Source organism: Chamaea fasciata, unplaced genomic scaffold (genome assembly GCF_029207755.1).
Source record: "Chamaea fasciata isolate MVZ Bird 193981 ecotype frontalis unplaced genomic scaffold, bChaFas1.0.hap1 SCAF_2, whole genome shotgun sequence".
Lineage (NCBI taxonomy): Eukaryota > Metazoa > Chordata > Aves > Passeriformes > Sylviidae > Chamaea > Chamaea fasciata.
Window position 1 is genome coordinate 76839639 of NW_027094087.1, and position 20641 is coordinate 76860279.

Here is a 20641-nt window from a genome sequence, read left to right on the forward strand (position 1 = left end):
TCCCTGGATGTTGGTAGCATTATGGAAGGAGAAGATCCATGTGTTTAATGGGGCTCCATTATCTGGGCAATGTTGACAGGCTCCCATAAGGGAGGCCCCTCTCTTAAATAGATGGTTTTTGTAGTAAGCTTATTCTTTGAGACTTCACAAGAAATTCTGAAGAATGAGAGCCTGACAGGTTATGCAAACCTGTCATATAAAGGTTAAAATTTTAAAAAAGAAATTAAAACTAAAAAAGGGGAGGGAAGAAACTGGGGGAAAAGCCTTTCTCAAACATTATTTATAGTGTACCTCTATGATACCGAGATGTAAATAATTTTATCTTTTTCTTTTCCCTGCTATTCACTAAGCCCTTTAATCCAAAGCAGAATTCACTTTGGATGCTTTCTACAGAAAAGAAAAAGCAAGGAACAATTACCCCAAAATTTCTTTGCTGGCAATTCTTTGAGCTTTACCTTTCCCAGTCTTTTTCCAGCTGAAATCATCTGGGCTAGAGGAACCCAAAGCATGGAACTGCGTGTGTGAGTGCTGGGTTGTCAAACACCCTTGACTTCAATGAGTAGATTGAGTGGTTGGTAGAATTTGAAAATAAACCCACGAAGTTCATTACTCGATGTATCTCATTTTAGCTTTTAAATATTCAGGGGCCACTGTGTCTGAATATGTTGCTGGAAACTGTTACATCGATAGTTTCTCAGGGGAGTGTGGTTAAATGGTGACTGGTTTTGTGTTGGTTTCTAGTTGCTGTGGATGCAGCCCTTAAACACATGGTAGTGTTCATTTAGAAAACTTTCTAGATCTTACTCTGTTCTTCATTACCTCCTGTGGATATTGCTGAGAATATATTCAGCAGATACATTATGATCTTGTCCCAAATGAATTACTTAGCATCACCTACATTCACCTCTAAAGGCAGTAGAATAAAATGTGTACCATATGTATTCATTCCCTAAAAATACCAGCTTGCCATTTTGTTATTGCTTTTAAATCTTTGCTTTCTTAGTTCTTTTCTTTCACACTGTTTTGTCTGTCCTATTTTGTAAATAGTTTGTCCTGTTTTTCTTTTTTCTCCATTATCTGATCTTCTGTTCCCCTTCATATCACTGTCACATTTTCATTCCCCACTGTGCCTTTCCTCCCACATTTTCATCACCTCTTTACCTTCATCTCTCATTTCCCATACTTTGTATTTGCTCCTGTATAAAATGTGTCTTCACTTTGGGGGAAGTTCCTTCCCATCACGTCTGACCACCAGTAATCATTTGCTATTTTATCCTTTTGATACTGTAATATTGATAAACATTTTGGTCTTCCTCTCCTGATGTTTCTATTTCTAGATCTCTTTTATTTCTCAGCATGTTTCTAAAGTTTATCTCTCTGTAACCCAAATAAAACCCTGTTGAGAAAAGGGAAGCAACTGCTGCATCTGTGCACCAGTGTGAGTATCAGGGAGTCAACTTGACTTTCACTTCCCTTGGAGGGAGGCTGGCAGAGAACCAGATTGTGAATAGAGAGGGAAGATTCTGTGCCTAGGTGGTATTGGCTACTCTGATGTCACTACAGACTGTTATGTGGAAGGTTGCATAAAGGTGGGAGGCACCTTCTGTTGCCACTAAATGCAACTTCTTGGAGCACTCCTCCCTGTCCCATTTGGGATGGACAGTATATCAACTTCCGTCCCTTCATCTTGAAAAAATGAGTTTTGTATCTGCAGAGCGTTTTTGATGAGCATGTTAAAGACATCGTATTGCCGCCTTCTTGGCTTCTCTTAAGTGTCCTGGATCAGGGAAAAGCTTCACCAGGTTGCTCCAGACTGTAAGAAGCCTACAGCCAGATATGAAAATCTTGATTTCACTACCTCTCTTTCTTCCCTACTGGCCACTTCAAGCTTGTGTTGTCTTTTCCCTTCTGTCTTTTTGTTCTTCTCTTCCAGCTGCCATTAATTTTCACTGAGGCCAGATTCTCCTTAGGTTCATACCACATGGTATCTCATGTGTATATCTCATCTTCATCATATATGAGATTCTGCTGCTTGCAAAGACCAGACTTCTATAACAAAAGGACTTCCTCTAATTGTTCATTCATTGGATGTCTTTCTCCTGGGACACAGGAGAGATGTTCTGTGGGTAGGCACACTAAGTGTCTTTATTGTTATGGGGAGCCTCATATCCTGAGCAATTTGCAAGTTTCGTATTTTGTCAACTAAGGTGAGTGAGACTAGATTGGTAATTTACCTTCTGGTTATATCTAAGCAATAAACTCCTGACCTTGGAAAAAAATAGAGTAATGGAGCAAAGATTTTCCTGGCTCAAGAATTCTTCCTCAGGAATGTTATCCTCATTCATGATGGTAGAAAAGAAATCCCCCAGTGAATATACTCCTAGACAGTCCAATTCTGCTTTTTCAAAGTGAAGAACTAGCCCTGGGCATATTTTTTAGCTCTTCTCCTGATACTGACGTGACACTTCAATTAAGTCTTCTTGAGTAACTTCACAAGTTTGAGTACCAACAAGAAGTCCTTCAAACAGATATTTTGAACCATGAAGAGACCTTCTGGAGCCTTTATACCTTGCCAAGTCCACAAAACCCCTTGCTCTCACAGCCAGGACTTTGGATAGAAGCAGCTTTTCCATTTTGTTCCACAAATGTATGTGTAATTGTCAGGAAGGAAACTACCAGACTGCTTTACCTGAATAAATGGGTGAGGCTTTCAGCCAAGTGTTACACCAGTCTTTTCTCTAATTAGGTTTCCATTCCAATCAGTCTGTGTTACTAAGACTTCTTTGGGATTTTGTGAGATACTTGAATAGAAACTGCCTTCAACAACACTTCCATAAGCTCCAAAGACAGTGATATGTAGGGTACCAATAGGATAAAAAAGCTTTTGTGCCTAGACTCATGGGATATGTGTGCACAGGATTTGACATCATTTTTTAAAAGAATTGTGTTAACCGGTGAGTGATTTACAGATTCATTTCAGCCCATGAATGAAGCTTGTATGCTGCAGCAATAATCACTGTGGCTAAATTTAGACTCAGTATTCCATTCCTCTGCATGTCAATGTACACGTGTGGACACATTTTGGAGTAACAGACAGCTTCCATTTTTGCAAATGTTATCTTTTCCTTCAGACCTGTGTGTCTTGAACTCATCCTTTGCTTTTTCGTGCTCTCCTGGCATTTTCAAGCCTTGATTATGCTCTGTAATTGTTTAATACTGTTTTCTTTGGGTTGAAAATAAACTTAGATTTATTTCAAGAGTTTATTGGGTGTAAAAACTGCATATGCTACTGATGTTGGTGTGCCCGAACTCTGATTTTTAACTGTTTCATTTCAATAATGTATTTGCAGCAACTGATAACCCACTGCTATTTAGATATTCTGGATTATTTTGCTGTATAACTTTTTTCATGGATTCTAGGTGTGAAATTAAAAATGTTGAATTTCCAGAGTCCTCATTGAGGTAACGAACAATTTAGGACTATTTCCTCTACCACAGAAACTTCAGATTTCTATCTTTTTTATGGAAGCTGGCAATTCCACAAGCTGACAGAAACCAGAGCCAACAGACATTAGTGCAACTAGAATAAGCTGAGTGTGTCTCATTAACAACCAGCTGTCATAATCACAAGGTTGACTTTCTCTGTCTCCTAGTCATTGGTAGCACCCTGCTCGAATACTGAACAATTTTTTTTTTTTCTCTTGTACTGGAATTATGAAATTCTCTTTCATTTTGACTCGGTTTTTGAGCTATAGCCTTTGAATTTGGTTTAATATTTGTAACCATCTTCCCTAGAGAAGCAGTGGTTGGACAACTTCCTAAAGCAAAACACTGTTTTATTTCAGAGCAAATAAATTGTTTGGGAAATAGAATATTTTTATTCTCCTATGTGATTGGTCTATATTCCCTTTCTCTGACAATTTAACTAGAGTCAATTTCTTATAAAAAACCTAATGACATAACAAATCACCCCAGACATTTCCAGAGTATTTATTTCACTGTTGTTGGATCCAGCCCTCTTTACAGAAGGCAGATTTTTTTTAGGTGTGCCTGTCCCTTCATTTCTAATGAACATGGGGCAAATAAGACATCTGTTTTGGGGGCAGTCAGTTATTGCATTCCAGATTTGCTTCTATTGTCCTTCCAATCTGCACTGGGAGAGTCTTGACGGGCCATTTCTTCTTCACGAGTGCCATTTTCCATAGTATGTAGTAAAAAAGAAGCCTGTGGTTCAGATAGTACATGGTCCTCCTTAATATTCAGGTTTTCTGGTTTAAACTCTGATACTCACACGTAACAACTGTGAGCTGGTTCCACCCCTTGTTCCTTTAATGTGCTGCTGTGGTGGCTGCTGCCCAGCCAGCTACTAAACACCACACAGCCACTCTCACCTCCCCCTGCCACTCTGGTGGAGTGGTGAGGAGAATCAAAACTAGGTTGAGGTAAGAACAGTGTAATAATTGAAACAAAGTAAAATGTAGTAGTAGTAGTAGTAATAGTAGTAGTAGTAGTAGTAGTAGTAGTAACAATAATAAATTTGAAAAACCCCACAAACACGTGATGCACAATACAATTGCTCACCACCGGCTGACAGAGGCCAGACCCCATTCCCTAACCTGGATCAGCCCTCCTTTTGGTTAGCTCGCACAGTTTATGTACTGGGCATGGTGTTCTATGGTGTGGGATGTCCTTTTGTCTAGTTCAGTTCACCTGTCCCAGCTATGCAACCTTCCAGCCTTTTTTTGTGTACCTCCTCACTGGCAGAGCATGAGACACACAGAAAATAGTCCTTGACTTAAGATAAATACAGCTTAGCAAACCCAAAATATCAGTTACCAACATTATACTGAATTCAAAGCACAGCACTGCCAGCTACTGAGAAGAAATGAACTCTATCCCAGCTGAAATCAGGACAGATACCTTAAGAGCTGTTACAGCTGCAAAGTGTTGCATATGACACCGTGTATATTGACTTTGAGATGTTAATAAATGGAAGCTAATCCTATTTGCGGCCTAAGACAGGACTTGAACCTTCACATCCCGGAATGGGATGCTGATCTGGGTGGTTTGTTTTTTTTTTTTTCCCTATGTCATCACAGACTAGCCTTTTATATACTAAGGAATGTGCTTATGTAGTATTTTGGAGGATATAGGTTTGAGTCTCCTTTGTGCCAAGAGTTTGTTATCTCAGCTCATCAAATTAAAACAATTTTAAAACTCTCTCACTTTGGTTCCAGTCTCTACTTATTCCTTATTACTCTTGGAAAGGTTTTTTGCACAGGAGATGAGTGAGGAATTGTCTGTCTAATCATCATGCTTTAATACTAGTTCAGTGTCACCATTCAGCATCCAAAGAGCCATGGGGTAAGGATTAAAACTGACTCTGTTTTGTGCAAAATGGCTAAAACAGAGCTAAAGTTATTTCCTCAAGGACAGATTCCAATGCTCATGCTGGTGGACCTGCCTTCAGCATTTGGACACCCCCAGTGTCATGTTAGTGCTGAAATCCCTTCCATTGTCTCTCAGGCAGCTTCAGAAGCCAGATTAAGGTGTTCCTTCTAGATTTCAAAGGAAATAGCTGATCAGGCTTCAGAAAAGACCACATGTGGATTTCTGAACTTGTGTGACACATGAGCTCCTCAGGGACAATGCAGGCATCAAAGTTCAGGATGCAGGAATTAAGAGCTGGAGACAGAGCCTTTTGGCTGAATGGATTTGTCTGTAGGATAAATTTCCAGGAAATTAGAATATGATTAGAAATTGCTGGATTGCTTTACTTGGTGAAAAATTCTTTCTGTCATTGAGAACAATGCTTACAACATGAATACTGTTAGGTTTCTACCCCCTTTTAAAAGAGGGAAGTTATTAAAATAAGAGGAAAACAAAACACAAAAAAAGTCTGCCCAAACAACCAAAAACACAGAAGAGTTTTATCCCCATAAAAAGAGGCAGACTAGACTTTGAGTAAATGTACTGGAAATTTCACATTTTTCTCTCTTACGCAATGTTAAGGGCAGCAGATATTGTGTCATCCAAGGCTATGCTTTTGTTTGTTTGTTTGTATCATCAGTATGTGGACTTTGGAGTCACTATATTGTTGAAAAATTTATGCCAGAAAAGCAAGTCAGTGTTTCTTGTTTTCAGTAAATTTTTTTATGAAGCTTTATATGAAAAAAGTAAGAGAATATTATGCCTTTATCAAGTAAAGGCTTCTATACAGAGGGGAATATTTTACAAATGTAACTTTAAAAGGTGAAATGCAAAGCAATTTCCTTTTTCTTTTTCTTTTTTTTTTTTCACTGTGGTTATTATGTTAAAAAAGGTGAGCAGGACATCAGGAAGTGCTTCCTGTTTGTGCAAACAGATGACAAGCTGGCATTAACCATCTACAGGAGATAACATTATCAAAATACCTTAACCACATGCAACACTTTCAAGAGGATTTTTATGAAACTTTTTCTTTCATTCTCTTGAAATTAATGTAATTAAAATATGTGCATATCTGAAAGCTACCTAACTGGACGTTTGTTAATTGTCCATAATACAGCACTTTTATTTGTCAAGTTTTAGATAAGAAGTGCTTTTACAAAATATGCCACGGCAGGTGTGTATGTGGGAAACTGGTTGAGCTGTTTTTTGAAACAGAGAAGAGGGAGGTTATCTGAAAAGAAATGGCATAACTAGGGTTTTAGCAGGCTGTGTAATCAAAGACATTTGCTAGCTCTAGATATTTCTTCCTTATTTGTAGGAAAGGAGGATACTTATTTCTTATAAACAGAATTGTCGCAGGCACCACTAAAAGAAAAAAACAACCCAAATTAAAAAAAAAAAAAAAAAAAATCAAGGATATGACCTCAGAAGGCACAGCTTCTGTATGTAAAGCCTTGGCAGCTATCCAGGAGTCATCAATATGGCATTTCCTTCAAACCTTTTATGTAATGAAGAGCTGCTATTTTCCCATTTCTTTAGTCCAGTCCATTCTTAAATGTCATTCTTTGGTCATCTAAACTTGTGACGAGTTTGTTGTCTTCCTGTAACGGAAATTCCAACATCACCAGTGTTCTCCTAATCCATTTCCAATAGTGATTTACTGGAGACCAGTAAAATTATTTCCTTGGTATGTTTGTCTCCTATTAGGCAGTAACAAAGAGCTTAAAATCAACTGATTCATCCAGTCTGTGCTGCTAAACCAAAGGAAACTTCTGACTTTTTCTAAAAAATTACAGCATAGGATTAAAGAGGGGAGAAAGGCTTATAGACCTTTCTTAGGTTTGTCTTGTCTCCCTTCTGGTCAAATAATTAATGCAGTAATGCCTTTGTCAAATCTTTTCCTGATGACATGTCAAAGTCTAAGTTGTGAACAGAGATAAGGGCCCAGGCACCAAAATGTGCACAGCATTTTTATGAATCATAGTGTAGAATTTTTCAGTGCTTCTCATTCTTTAGCAGTACACCTACACTGGCTGCTCCCTGACACCAAAGATCAGGACCAAGAAAAATATTGCCTGAGATAGTTTCAGTGTAAGATATCCCAAGTCTGTCAGTTGTGGAATCTAGCTCTGGATGTAAGAGGTTTAAGGCATCCTCCTTATCTAGTCCTGGGTCATGTTAAGTCTCAGCCCCCAAATCATGTAGCGTTAAACTTAATTCTTTCTATAACAAACAGCCAACTGGAATCACGGAAGAACTGCCTGGATTTCACTAAAGGGATTAGACTGGCACACACTTGTCACTGAAAGTGGTGCTCAGGAAAGGAGCTGACAAAGTGGATCCTGGAGCATCCCCATTGCTTATTGTTTTGGACGACTCCAGAGAGCTCTGTTGTGTGAGACAAGGCTTCTGTGGGGAGTGAGCAGATTGGTGTGAGCTCCTCTGTGCTGTTGGGTGCTAGTGCTGAGGGTCAAGTATAACATGAAATGCTTAAATATGGTTTACTGATTCCCCAGGAGGGAGTCTCAGATGGTTTAGAAGCATCACTTACATAAATTAGTCAGACTGCATATCTTCATGTGAAATCTTTCTAACTTCTTACAAGTGAGTCTGGTAGCACAGTATAAAACCACTACAGTACAGAAATGATCAAAAAATTATGAAGGAGAGGTCTGCAAAATAATTTCTGTGAGGCAAGAATGAATATTGGTCTGGAAATCTCCTTCTGTGCATTTTTTTAACTGGAATTTGTGATATCTACTTAATGTTAAGACATTATTTGGTGCTTGGTATGGGTCAATTTAAAACAGATCTTCATGTATTTCTGCTTTGATAGTTGTCTGAAGGTCTTTGCACAGTCACCATCCATGCTGTAAATCCATAGCCTTGATCTCTGTCTCCTGTGGATTTAAGACATTAGCTGCACTTCACAGTTTTTCCTTACCTTTATGACACTGACCACATTACCTGTCCCATAGTTCCTGCCGCAGTTCCTTGAATCCCTACTCTTTTGAGCCTGACCTTGTGGATGTGTGTCATTTAATTAGAAGCAAGACTGTGAAGGAAAACAATTTTCTTGCAGTTAAGATAAAGGATCCTAACGCACCTGGTTTTGGCGCAGTTTAAAGTACTACACAGATGAGAAGTGGACCACAATGTCGGGATTAATCCTAACCATCAATGTTCACATACCATTAAATGTTTCATTTTTTCCCCTCATTAATATAATTAAGAACTGATAGATTATGTTTATCACAGTTTCCAAAGGTAATTGAAATACTCAATTTTTATCTAATTTGTCTAGTCTGTTTTCTCTGGGAAGGGATCTTCACATAAAACTCTTCTGACTGCTTCAGTCAACATCTGTAATTTATTAAGTTATCTGCTGTAAACCTTCAAAACTAAATGGTTATACTTGTAAGGAAACTGCAGTTCTTATTGAAAATAATGAATTCGGTGTATGGTAACGCAAACTGTATTGTAAGCTTAAGTTAGGGAAGTAGACAAGTCTGTCTGTAGTGTTAGGTGAGAGAGTACAGGACAGGGAGGGTGCAAAACCAAACCAGAATAGGCAGCTCAGTATTGAAGCTCAGGGCATTGCTGGAATGGTACATTTATTTCTGTCTTCAGAAACACTGAGGTAAAGGTAAATTAATGTATATTGTAGATTTTATATTTTATGTACATTACTGTGTATGACTTAGGGTGCTTCAAAGGAATGTGTCATAGTCCTGTTAGTATTTTTACCAATTCAATGTGATTGACTTGTGGCAGCATTACTTTCTCCTCCACAAGTCATCTCTAAATAATAAAAACAGGTAAAGCAGCATTAGTGCAGTGCTCTCGCTGAACTGTAGAGCTTAGTAGACTGAGAGAAATTCGAAGTTCATGAATTAAAACTCAACATGATTCTGAGTTACAGGAAATTGTAGGTGGGGAAGTACAGGACGTGATTTCCCAAGACCACAAGGTAGTGCAGTGATGTCAGGAGAAGACCTGAGATCCCTCTTTCTCCTTAGGCTTACTCTCCAACCCAGGAGAAAGTTCTCCTTTCTGCTGTGCTGTGCTGTTTGACTAACATGAGACTTACACAGAATCCTTTGGTCAAAACCTCATGAATATTAAGCAAATATTTTATACAGTGTGGGAAATGTAGATGCATATTTTTTTTTCAATTCAGATTCACTAACAGTGGAACCTGTGTCTTGAAAACGGGTCGTAGCTTCTGGCTATTTCACATCTTCACAGGGAAAAATGTACTGCAGTATAGAAGGACTAGAATATTTCTCAAGCTGATGTTTCAAGTCTCATGACTCTTCAAATGCTTTTTTAAGTGTGCCATTGTACTGCCCCCTGTGGTGTCTGGGCTGGTTGGGTCTCCTCCGGACAGCAAGGAAGGAAACAAAGAAAAGGTCAGGAATGCCGATTTTTTTTTTTTTTTTTTTTTTTTTTTTTTTTTTTTTTTTTTTTTTTTTGTCTAGGAGCACATTTAGCTGTTGCTGATCTGATTGAGCAGAGGGGATTTAATACTCTAAGGGTACATAAAGGCAGGAAGAGCACTCTGAGAGAAGAAAAGAAAAAACTCTCCTAAGAGGAAGGCTTTCTGAGAAACGTTATAGAACTAAAATAGAGCAACTAGAGGAAGGAAGGCCTTGTCCTATATATACAGAAAGGGAGGGAGATCTTCTCCATAGTAACAGGGAGATTAGGGGAGGAGGGAAAGGACAACACAGACTGAAAAAAATGTTTCAGCAAACTATAGAAAAGAGAGATTGTGGTTTGCTCTAACCTGCTCACAGGATCTATGGGCTTTGTGCGATACAAAATCCCTTCAAAAACGTCAGTTTAAACTAATGAAATGAGGATTCATTATTTCTGGACAATTATAAGGCTCGTATTTTAGTAGTTCTTCTTTATGTTCCAAATGTCTAACTATTACAAGAGTTGAAGCTTGGTTGTTAAGAGGAAGTTTCAGTTCTGTGATTTGCACCATACCTATGTTACTGCTGTGTATTTGTGTTATTACTATGTAGTTACAAGATGTTTTGGCACTGGAAGATGGCCAGGTTTTGCAACAATATTTAGTACACGGAAGTTAGGTAAATGTGGTGGGTCTGCAAGTCACACCAGTGTCATAGAAGTAGTCACTTGCATGGAAGTCCCACGTGTCCTGAAGGTTGGGTTTATTCTGAGTTTCCTGATGTGATTTTACTGATGTGCTGAGAAGCCCCTTTTGCTTTTTCCCCTCACTTATTTCTTGTACTCTTTTTCCATAATTAAGTTCAGCAGAAATTTTGTAAAGTACTTGCAGGACCTACTGTTGCACATCTTGCCAGGCAAACCCCTGTTAGTAAAGAAACCTAGCACTGTCCTAAACCAGATCTATACCCAAGGATCTGAGACATCCTTTCCTCCTTCTGTTAGCACTTTTCCTTAGTTTGCAGTGATTACTTCAATTAACTAGTAAAGCAGTAACCAGTCCAATTTTTGCTTCATAGGGGACTACAGCAGTTTCTGTTGCTTAAAATAAAGTATTTTACTTAAACATCTGCTTTCATATTACATGGTACAGATGATTTTTTTGTTTAAAATGTTTGTAGTTCTTTTTGCAAAGACTGACACTAGTGTCTGCTTTCAGGGTGGGATGATTAACTGGAATAGACTGTTTCCTCCTTTACGTCATAGACATAATGCGAATTATCAAGATCATCACCCGTCTGAACAAGACATACCTCCACCTACTGAGGTTTCTGAAGAGCAGGTAAACACTTTCTATTTTCAAATGGCATTAAAAATTGTTAGGAATTAATCTTTACGTATTTTTTATCATCTGTTTACACAGTTTCTCTAATGGTTTCTGTAACGGCAGACATTAGAATATAAGGTAGTGGTCTCAATACAGAGACAGCTTACTGCCATTACCATCCAAACCAGAGTTACAGAGCTACTTGGGAGTTTCTACTTTTATGTGTTACTGCTTGTATTTAGTATTTAAAGATGTTGATGGTTTCAGTAGTGGAAACTATTCAAATCTGATAAAATAAATGTTTCAAAGAAAGAAGAATGATAAATAAATTTCATTATTTGTCATGTAGACATCATCTTTGCTGAAGTCCCCAGCTTAAGTTTCCAGTTCAGTCATTTTGGGTTTTTTTAAATAAGAATGTTATGCCAGCTGTGGACTGCAAAACACACTTGGGCTAAAACTTGGATGTTTCCCTCAATAATGTGGTCAACTGATTCCTTATATTAATGCCACAGAGAAGTTTATGTCCTTTCTATCAAGTACAGATTAGGCTTCTAGACTTTTGTTGATGGTTTTATTCTCAAAGGCTGATTATTTACTCAGAAATTAAGAATGTAAAATAAGTCTTATTCCTGCACTCAGGATTTATTCCATGCAGTCAAATTCTCCAAGCTGTAGCCTACCTGTAGTTTGCTGTATTGGCCATTTTATAGTTTAAGGTCTCTGCTATGGCTGAACAGGAGTAGGTTTCTTTCCCTTTTTCCTTTTTTATAAGGAGATAAGTCAGCACTTGGTAGCAGCACTGTCATTTTTAGTTTAAACAGAGCTTGTCCCAAACAGAAATCTTTTCAATGATCTGATTTCTAGCTTTGACTGGATTTTAAATTATGTCCAAAATGTTCAAAATTTCTGACTGCACTTTTTTGACTGCAAACCTGGGCTACATCTAGAAAGGGAAAAAAACCAAACCAAACCAAACTAAACAAACAAAAAAAACCAAACAAAACCAAAAAAAAAAAAAAACCAAAAAAACAAAACAAAACAAAACAAAAAAAACCCCACAAAAACCAAAACAACAAAAAACCCACAGCAACAACAACAAAAAACCACCCCCCCCCCGCCAAACAACGAAACTCCAACAAACAAACAAACAAAAAGAAAATAAAAATAAAACACCACACCAAAAAGCACCTTTTGAGACAAAACCCAGAAACTGGACTGCCAGTTTTGGCTGTCCTGAAAGCCTACTCCGTGCCAGTATGAGATGGACCAAAAGATTTCCCTGCTGGGTTGGCTGATTTATTTATTCTATTGACAAATTCCGCTTATGGGGACTTCTATTTTTGGACTAAAACTAATGAAATAGTTACTAGTCTGACTTCTGCTGGATTCTGATCCAAGGCCTTTAGGCCCAGATTTATAAAAGCAATATGCACTTATATTTTCTGATGGATTGAGGATGTAGGGCTCACTTGATTGGTGTCATTTGCAAGGCTCTCCGGTTACCCTGCAAAGAAGTCATTAAAACACCATTGGTTTTTCAAGACTGTACTAATAACAACACAAATTGTCTTAAAATGGCAGAAATGCAAGGGTTTCATCTGTTCATGCCATTAGAGTTTGTGAGCATTTGCAATGCTTTTGGTACAAAAATCTCTGCATTTCTTGTGGGATTTTAGGATCTTGAGTTAGTGTTGCCGGTTACACACTCTGTTTCCTGGCGCTGGATTCATTTGCTGTGGTTAAAATACACTCAGATGAAAAGAGGTTTTTGTTGTTACCATTCCCCGTGATGTTTGATGAATATTTCTGCAAATGGGAACATTGCAATTCCATCCACCGTTTCTTAAAGTCAGAATTTATGGCAACTGCAGTAAAAACTTTACTTCTGAAGTGTGTTTCTGTGGTTAGCTTTTATTCTACTGCCTGCCCATTTTCTCATAAAAACCCACAATCTTAGGTGAAAAATAAGAGTTACAGGTTACGAAATCGAGTTTGGACTTAAAATGTTGTTGCAGAAGTGTTGAAAATAACAATTCATTTCTCTCCCTACAAGAACGTGAAAAAATGTGGCACTGTGTTGCAAGGTTGATGTTCTGACAACAAGGTAGCTGTTCCCAAATGTGTGGTGGTGGTGTATTTACATTAAGAAAAGGAGGACCTGCACCTCTGGACAAACTTGGCAGTTGTATACTTCTCAGTAAGTCACCAAAGCAGAGATGACTAAAAATACTGAAAGTTCTGGAGGTGTCTTAGAGGAAAGAAAAGCTGCTTTTGATGGCAACTTTCTTTTAAAAATACTTTCAGAGCTAGTGCTGCACATTGGTCTTGCACCCTGGGAAGATTCTTCTCGAGATGTGTACAACCTCTTCTGCATTCTTGCTTCACTCTGCTGCTGCAGGCTCGCTGCAAGCAGAGGAGGAGTAGCAGTAGCTCTCTGATAGCTTCTGTAGCCCAGGACTTCCAGGTTCAGGAGTTGTGGTGTCTAGTCATAAGGCCCTTGGAAGCAGGATGAGGAATGCTTTATGCTGCCAGTGGCCACAGTTACTTTTACATGCCATTTCCTGCCCTCCCACACTTTGTTTTTCCACTTCTGGAAGATTAATTATAAAATGAATGATTTATATTGTGACTTTCAGTCATACCAAAGTGAGACTTGTAGATTTTAAATGTACTTTAAATTGGTATGTAACCATAAATTAAATTTGGTTATGCATGCATTGCCTTTTTACATGTGGTGCTTTGAATATCTGTTAACACAGAACGCAAAAGTTAGGTGTCAACTACGTGGTTTTATAAAGAGGGCTGGTCAAATGGTTATTGATTTTAAAAAAATCACTATCTTAATGTGCCTTTTTCCATGTAACTCTTCCATCAGATGTCATTGATTTTTGCTTTGCAGAAGTTTTTGGCAAAAAGAACGTGCTTTTTTGAATATATGTGAAATCCCTCTAAGAATTTTACTAAACCAATTTAAGTATTGTACTGCCTCTACTTTAGGATTAACCCCAACACCTGGAATGAATAGTTTTGAGGGGGTTTTTTATGCCCTCTGGAGAAGTAGATATTTCAAGGGAAAGAGCTGAAGATTCATTCTGGATAGGTTTTCTCATCTGCTCGACAATTCTATGTTGGTTTCTTGAGATCCTGTTCTTGTGGAGAGCAGCAAGCCCCCAGGTCAGACTGTAGTTTTCATATGTGGTACCAGACTTTGGATTTTACTCTTCTTTCAAAACTGGACCAGCCAGGTGAAAATACCGGTGTGGCATTTTCTGCAGTCAGCTTGGAATTAAGTAGCGGAAAGCGGTTGTCTCTGTGGCAACATTTTGAAGCACACTGTCCTAGATAGTCTTTGATCAGTGGAAAAGTGATTTCTGACATTTTTGACTAATGTGCACGCAGTGTGAATGAAACTCTGGTTTTAAAGTGGTGTTACTTCATTTCTTTCCAGGTCGCACGACTTATGGAAATGGGGTTTTCCAGAGGAGATGCTCTAGAAGCTCTCAGGGCCTCAAATAATGACTTAAATGTAGCCACTAATTTTCTACTGCAGCACTGATGGTTTTCTGTGTGAAGGAACTTCACCCGATGGGTTTGTACGTGCCTGGGAGAGGATCAAAACCACCTGCTGGGCAGACTCACCAAGGTCGGCCCTGCAAGAGCGTCGGGAGAGAGAAACGGCTCCGCAGGGCGGGTGACTCACAGGGATGTTAAGAAATGACGTGAACTGTTCCCAAGCCTTCGGATCACTTGGTGGTTTCTAGTCTGGTTATCCTTTTCAAAGTAACTTTAGTTTCTACTTGTTACTGAATATCACCTAAATTTATTTTTAAATAAAGTAGGTGGGTTTTTTCTTGTAAATCCTTGTTAGACGTTATCAGACTTAATGGCTAGGAAAAAAATTCTCCGACAACTACAACAGCTAGATTTACCTGTCAAGAAAAATCATATTTTCTTCAATTACAAGTCTAATTTCTCTAGCTTACATGTTATTTTACAGTACTTGATTTTTTTATTACAGTAATAAGAGGTTTGAAGATCACTTAATTTTCAACTCAATAAAGGGTTATGGGACTATTATGTCATTCTTTGCAAAGTTTTATTAATGCCTGTAATATTTTATTTCTCAAATTTCTTTTTGAATAAAAGTTGTCATTCAACACATAGTAGACAGATAGGATGAGAGAAATTTCATGTGTGTATGGTGAGCTATGGCAAGTGACCACTGTAAATTTGAATTTTTACAAACTGAGTGAATTGCTGTTCAAATACGGGTCATGAAGACACTCACTGGAAGCAATAAAGGTGAATCGAATGATGCAATAAGATCAGAACTGGAATGATGTGAATGACTTCCATGGCTAACTCAGAGGTGACTTCTGTAACAATGGATGTAACAATGTATGCAGTGTCCTATGTGCTGCTTTCATTTCTTTTTTCAGCTGGCTACATACTGTCTTTAAAGGAAATTACAAAAAGCTAACTTTTCTACATATAATTCTAGTTTTCTAGTGTCAGAGATGAGGATGGCCCTGCATTTGCTGAATCCTCGCTGTCTGAAGCAACTTAGTGCTGACCACAGGCTGGAACATTAGTGTTAGGGGTGATCAAGGCTGGCGCAGCAGCAGGACAGAAGTGCCAAGTTTGTGCCGTGCTGGATTTGAAGTTTAGATTGATTCCTCAATCAGCTTGCTTGGCTTGACGCTTGGAAGTGCTCAGTATTAGCACCTTAGGAGTTGCAGGAGGTGGGGTGCAAAGAGGGGAACATTTCTATAAAAGCAATCTGAAGGAATACAAGATTCCAAAGTGCAACTCCGTGAAACCAATCTACACGCGTATCTGATGCATTTCATGTATGTTTCTGTATCTACTTCTGTGTGTACAGCATGTGCATATGTGTCTGTTTCTATACACACAGGCATATTTAATCCATCCATACATTTAGAATAAGGTATGGGTCATAAGAAGTGTAACAGAGGCAATAACAGGTGCATAGGGGATGTTTTGGAAATCCAGATGAGCACTGTGAACCACAGCACAGATCTTTGCAGTCTCACTTGGCCTGGAAAACGTTCCAGGAAATTACAGGACAAGATTCAAGGGGAGAGAGAGATACTTCCCTTTTAAGACTGATAAAACAGAAGAAAGTCCTTTGGGCATACAAGTCCTTATCTAGAAATTGCATCAAATTTGTGCAGCTTTCGGCACATGGCATAATTTTTAATTAAGTCAGTGTTCTGTATGTATTTCTTTGGTATTTTGCAGTGGATGAAGTAAGGGGATTTTGGAATGACAATGTGTTTTCTTGAGCCTTGATCAATCTCCTTCAGGGTTTGGCTTGTTTCTATGATCATATGTTTTAGGGAGGGTCTGCTTTTTAATTGAAAGGTTTTGTTTATGCGAAGCTGAAGCTCTGTGTGTGTGTAGACCACAGACATTTCTGTACCCAGAGAATTCAGGAAACCTGCTGTCTTGGAAAGCAAAGGATACATGTAAGAAAAAGAAGCCCTGCCATAATTTGTGTATGCAAACTACTTAAATGTTTTGAAACAAGTACAGGTTTTAATTTTGAAACATACTGATTCTTCCTTCACAAAAATTTTATCCAAAAGTAGCAATAAAGACTGGTAAATCACTTCAGAAATCAAATGTTGTCTGTAGGAAACAAAAGTCCACTTATCCCAGAGTAAATAAACATGCCCTTTGCAGACATTGCCCTGCTGTAGGGACAAGTACAAAAAGTATTTATTCCTTGGAATTTTAAAACATTTGAGTAGCATATGGAGGATGTAAGTGGATATTTTCCAAATCTAAATCCTTTCTTACTGTTCCCTGTACAGGCGGTATTCAAATGTCATGGTTGCCTGGAAAATCCCATTTTACTGGGCATTCTGCAAAGCATGGTTAAACCTAAGGGGTAAAATGCAGATCTTGGTGATGTCAGCTGAAAACTCCACTTGATTGTGAGAATAGTTTGTGTGCAAAATGGTTCCAGGGTTGTAATTTCCAATTTAAAAAAAAAAGAAGTGGGAAAAGAAGGGGTCTGAGATGCTGTTGAAAACAGTTCCTGTTTCATGCAAGAACTATAGAAGAAAGATTCACATGTTAGAGCTGTAAAACAACTCAGTTTCCACTTAATGGTGAAATTTTCATGAACTATTTCTGGGAATGTGAGGAGCATGTTCTTCACAGCCTACGCTGGGTTTGTTTTGAATGTCTCATCACACGGTTTCTAATCTGTGTGTGACATAAGCCATATTTTTGGGGCAGCATGAAGAAAGCAGAATACCTTTCCACGGATTGGATTTCAAGTCCCTAGAAAATTCACTCCAGTTCTAGTAAAGCCAAGATTTGTTATTTTGAAAAAGTAGTTGCTGCTGTTAAAATTTCCCTACTAGAGTGGGAATGTCATCTTTTGAGACAACCCTGGAGTAACTTACTGGGAGACTTTCCTAGATAGTTATGTGACACTTTGAAATACACCCAGCAGTGAGGTTGATATTTGTGTAAATCTACCTGATAAGCCACCAGGTTCAGGTTCTTAAGCCATAACTTTTTGCCAAGATGGAGATTGGTTGGTCCCAAGACCTACCAAAACCATTTTCCTTCCTGAAAACAAGTGTTAAAGGCTGCCTGTTACGGAGCGAGCACAGGGACTGTCACAGCTGGTTCATGCACCAGCCTGTGCTGTCTAGCACTTAGCAGTGCCTTTTGGAATATGTGGTGGAGAAAAGGTCTTGTTATTTTTTATCTGGAACAGAGGAGTGAGCCAGAAAAACTTACTGCAAGGTACTGGGCAAAGGGCAACGTTTCTGGCTCCTGTTTGTGTGTATATGTATATATATGATTATATATATGCATATATGTGTGTATGGATGTGTATATATACAGAGAGTGAGTGAGAATATTTATGTATTGGTTCAGTGAATTTAAGTGGAGCTAAGAGTTTGTCAAAGAAAATTAAAAGTCTTTATTCAAAGATCTTCCCTCTCTCAAATGTGTGTATTTGGAGTATCTGTGCAGTTGCAAAGGCACCAAGCTTTGGAAAACACTCTGAACTACAACTGCCATGCTGTGAGGGGAACTGCGTCTGAGGATAAATAAATGCACAGTATTCATTTGAACTAATAGAGGGATATGATACAAAAGTGCAATTAGATTCTTGTGTATTCTTCCGAAAGAAAAACCTATATAAGATTAACTTTCTCTAACTGTGTGGCCACAGTAATCAGTATTTCATATAAATGAGCATGTTTTGAACAAATTAACTGTTTTACTAGGAAAGTCACATGAACATACAAACACTATATGTGTTTATATATGCACACATGCATGCATATATATATGTGTGTGTGTGTGTAAAATGTGTGCGCATTTACTTAAAAAATGCTGGTTTAATTTTTAGTGGGATTACATTCCTCCTGTTTCCATATATAAAGGGACTCTTTCACCACAGAAAGTCCACTCTGAAATTCAAAGAGGGTGTGTGCTGCCAACAGTGTTTGGTGCAAATACGGGGTGAGACACCAGTGGTGGGAGCAGAGGAATGTCACAACCAGACACATGGGTGTGACTGTTGAGAATCTCAACACATTGGTAGTTCAGCTGTCATTTGTTTTCCAAAGCAGAGTTTTAAGAGGAAGGAGAAGTTAGTTTGACTCATACCTGCTTGTAGGGGGCTGTTTCTAAACAGAGAGAGAGGAGGCAGGTGGAACTGAGCAAACCCAGAGAGTTTAGGAAAGAGAAGCAAAGTAGAACTGAGGACAAAAAGAGAAGACCTGCTGAGAGAAAAGGAACAGAGTGTTGCATTGCACTTAGTTCAGTTTTAAAATAATTTGCAGGATTTCATGTGGAAAACGAAAATTTGCAAGATTATAGTTAATCTTGCTTTTTTGTTTCGTTTTTTGTTTGTTTGTTTTTGTAGGGGAATCCTCACGTTTTATTTTGTCAGTTTTGCAGGAGGTGGGACATGCGGCAAGTGAGAAAGCACTGTAATCCCAGCAGCTGGGCAGTGCAGCAAACCTTGGAGCCACTCGTATGTGAGAATGCAGATGCTTCTGGCTTCCAAAGCAGTTAGTCCTGCCAACCTGACTTCTCCTGGCACCTCTCCATCCCAGCTGAGGAGGGACCTCCTCCAGAAAGGACACAGCTCCTTTCTGTGAGAGGTCCTGCAGCTTTTCCCATGGAAGGTGATTTACAATTCCCTGCTCCATGAGAGCACACCACCTCTGTAATGGAAGTGGATTGAGAGCTTGTGCTTGCTCCTCACTGCTTCTGGTCATTTGCTTGGCAGAGGGCAGAGGCACGTGTGCACCTCTGAGGAGAAAACAGTTGCCCACATCTCCTGGCCTGATCAATCACAGTAGGGCTTGTTACTTGGCCATGAGAAGCTTTTATTTTAGTAGATATGTGCGTTATTACATTACAATATTTTACCGGCTTACAAAGACAGCTTACAAATATTATGTATGACATGCAATAGTTTCAGTTCAGGAGAATTCGAAGCACAGACCGAAGAGATGTGAAAGTTGGGAACCACTGCTAAGGTGGTTCTGTTTGAGCTCTGTCTGGCCCCCCTGCCATGGGCAGGAACACCTTTCACTAGACCAGATTGCTCAAAGCTCCATCCAACCCAGCCCTTGAACACTTCCAGGGATGGGTCGTCCACAGCTTCTCTGGGCAACCCATTCCAGTGTCTCACCACCTCCATGTAAAGAACTTTGTCCTAATATCTCATCTAAACCTGCCCTCTTTTTGTTTGAAGACATTCCCCCTTGTCCTGTCACTACAGGCTCTTGTCAAAACAGGCCCTTGTCAAAAGTCCCTCTCCAGCTGCCTTGGATACTTTAGGTACTTAGCTTTTCCCTGGATCCTTCTCCAGGCTGAACAACCCCAAGCCTCTCATCCTGTCTTCAAAGGAGAGCTGCTCCACATCCTGGATTATCTTGGTGGCCCTCTACTGGACTTGCTCCAACAGGTCCATCTTGTTCCTGTGCTGAGGACCCCAGATGCAGTAGTCTGGGTGGGATCTCACCAAAGTTGAATACAGGGACAAAATCATCTCTCTTGACCTGCTGGTCACGCTTCTTTTAATGCAGCGTAGGATATTCTTCTGATGCAGACAGTATATAGTATATGGTATATAGTATATGGTATATAGTATATAGTATATAGTATATAGTATATACTATATACTATATACTATATACTATATACTATATACTACGTAGTATATACTATATACTATATACTATATACTATATACTATATACTATATACTATATACTATATACTATATACTATATACTATATACTATATACTATATACTATATCTGTGCATTTATTGCCTGTTGTTGCGTGTCCACAAAGTGTGCTCTCTGCCCTCAGATGAAAGTGCAATCTTCTCTTCTTAGAAGACAGTACAGCAGCAATAGGCTGCAGAAAAGCAGGAATTACCTGCATGC

At 38.8% G+C, this 20641-nt stretch overlaps 1 protein-coding gene across 3 annotated transcripts in view; it reads left to right on the forward strand.

The window, feature by feature from the left end:
* The window catches only part of UBAC2 (UBA domain containing 2), an 89647-nt gene extending 72445 nt beyond the window's left edge, over positions 1 to 17202 (forward strand). For 2 of the 3 annotated variants that reach the window (XM_066176398.1, XM_066176399.1), the window contains exons 8-10: positions 9765 to 9842; positions 11069 to 11191; positions 14628 to 17202. In XM_066176398.1, the coding sequence (XP_066032495.1) occupies positions 9765 to 9842; positions 11069 to 11191; positions 14628 to 14735 (309 nt within the window). In that variant the 3' untranslated portion in view covers positions 14736 to 17202. The remainder of the gene's footprint in view (positions 1 to 9764; positions 9843 to 11068; positions 11192 to 14627) is intronic. The other variant, XM_066176400.1, reaches the window with a different exon arrangement.
* The last annotated feature ends 3439 nt before the right edge of the window (positions 17203 to 20641 follow it).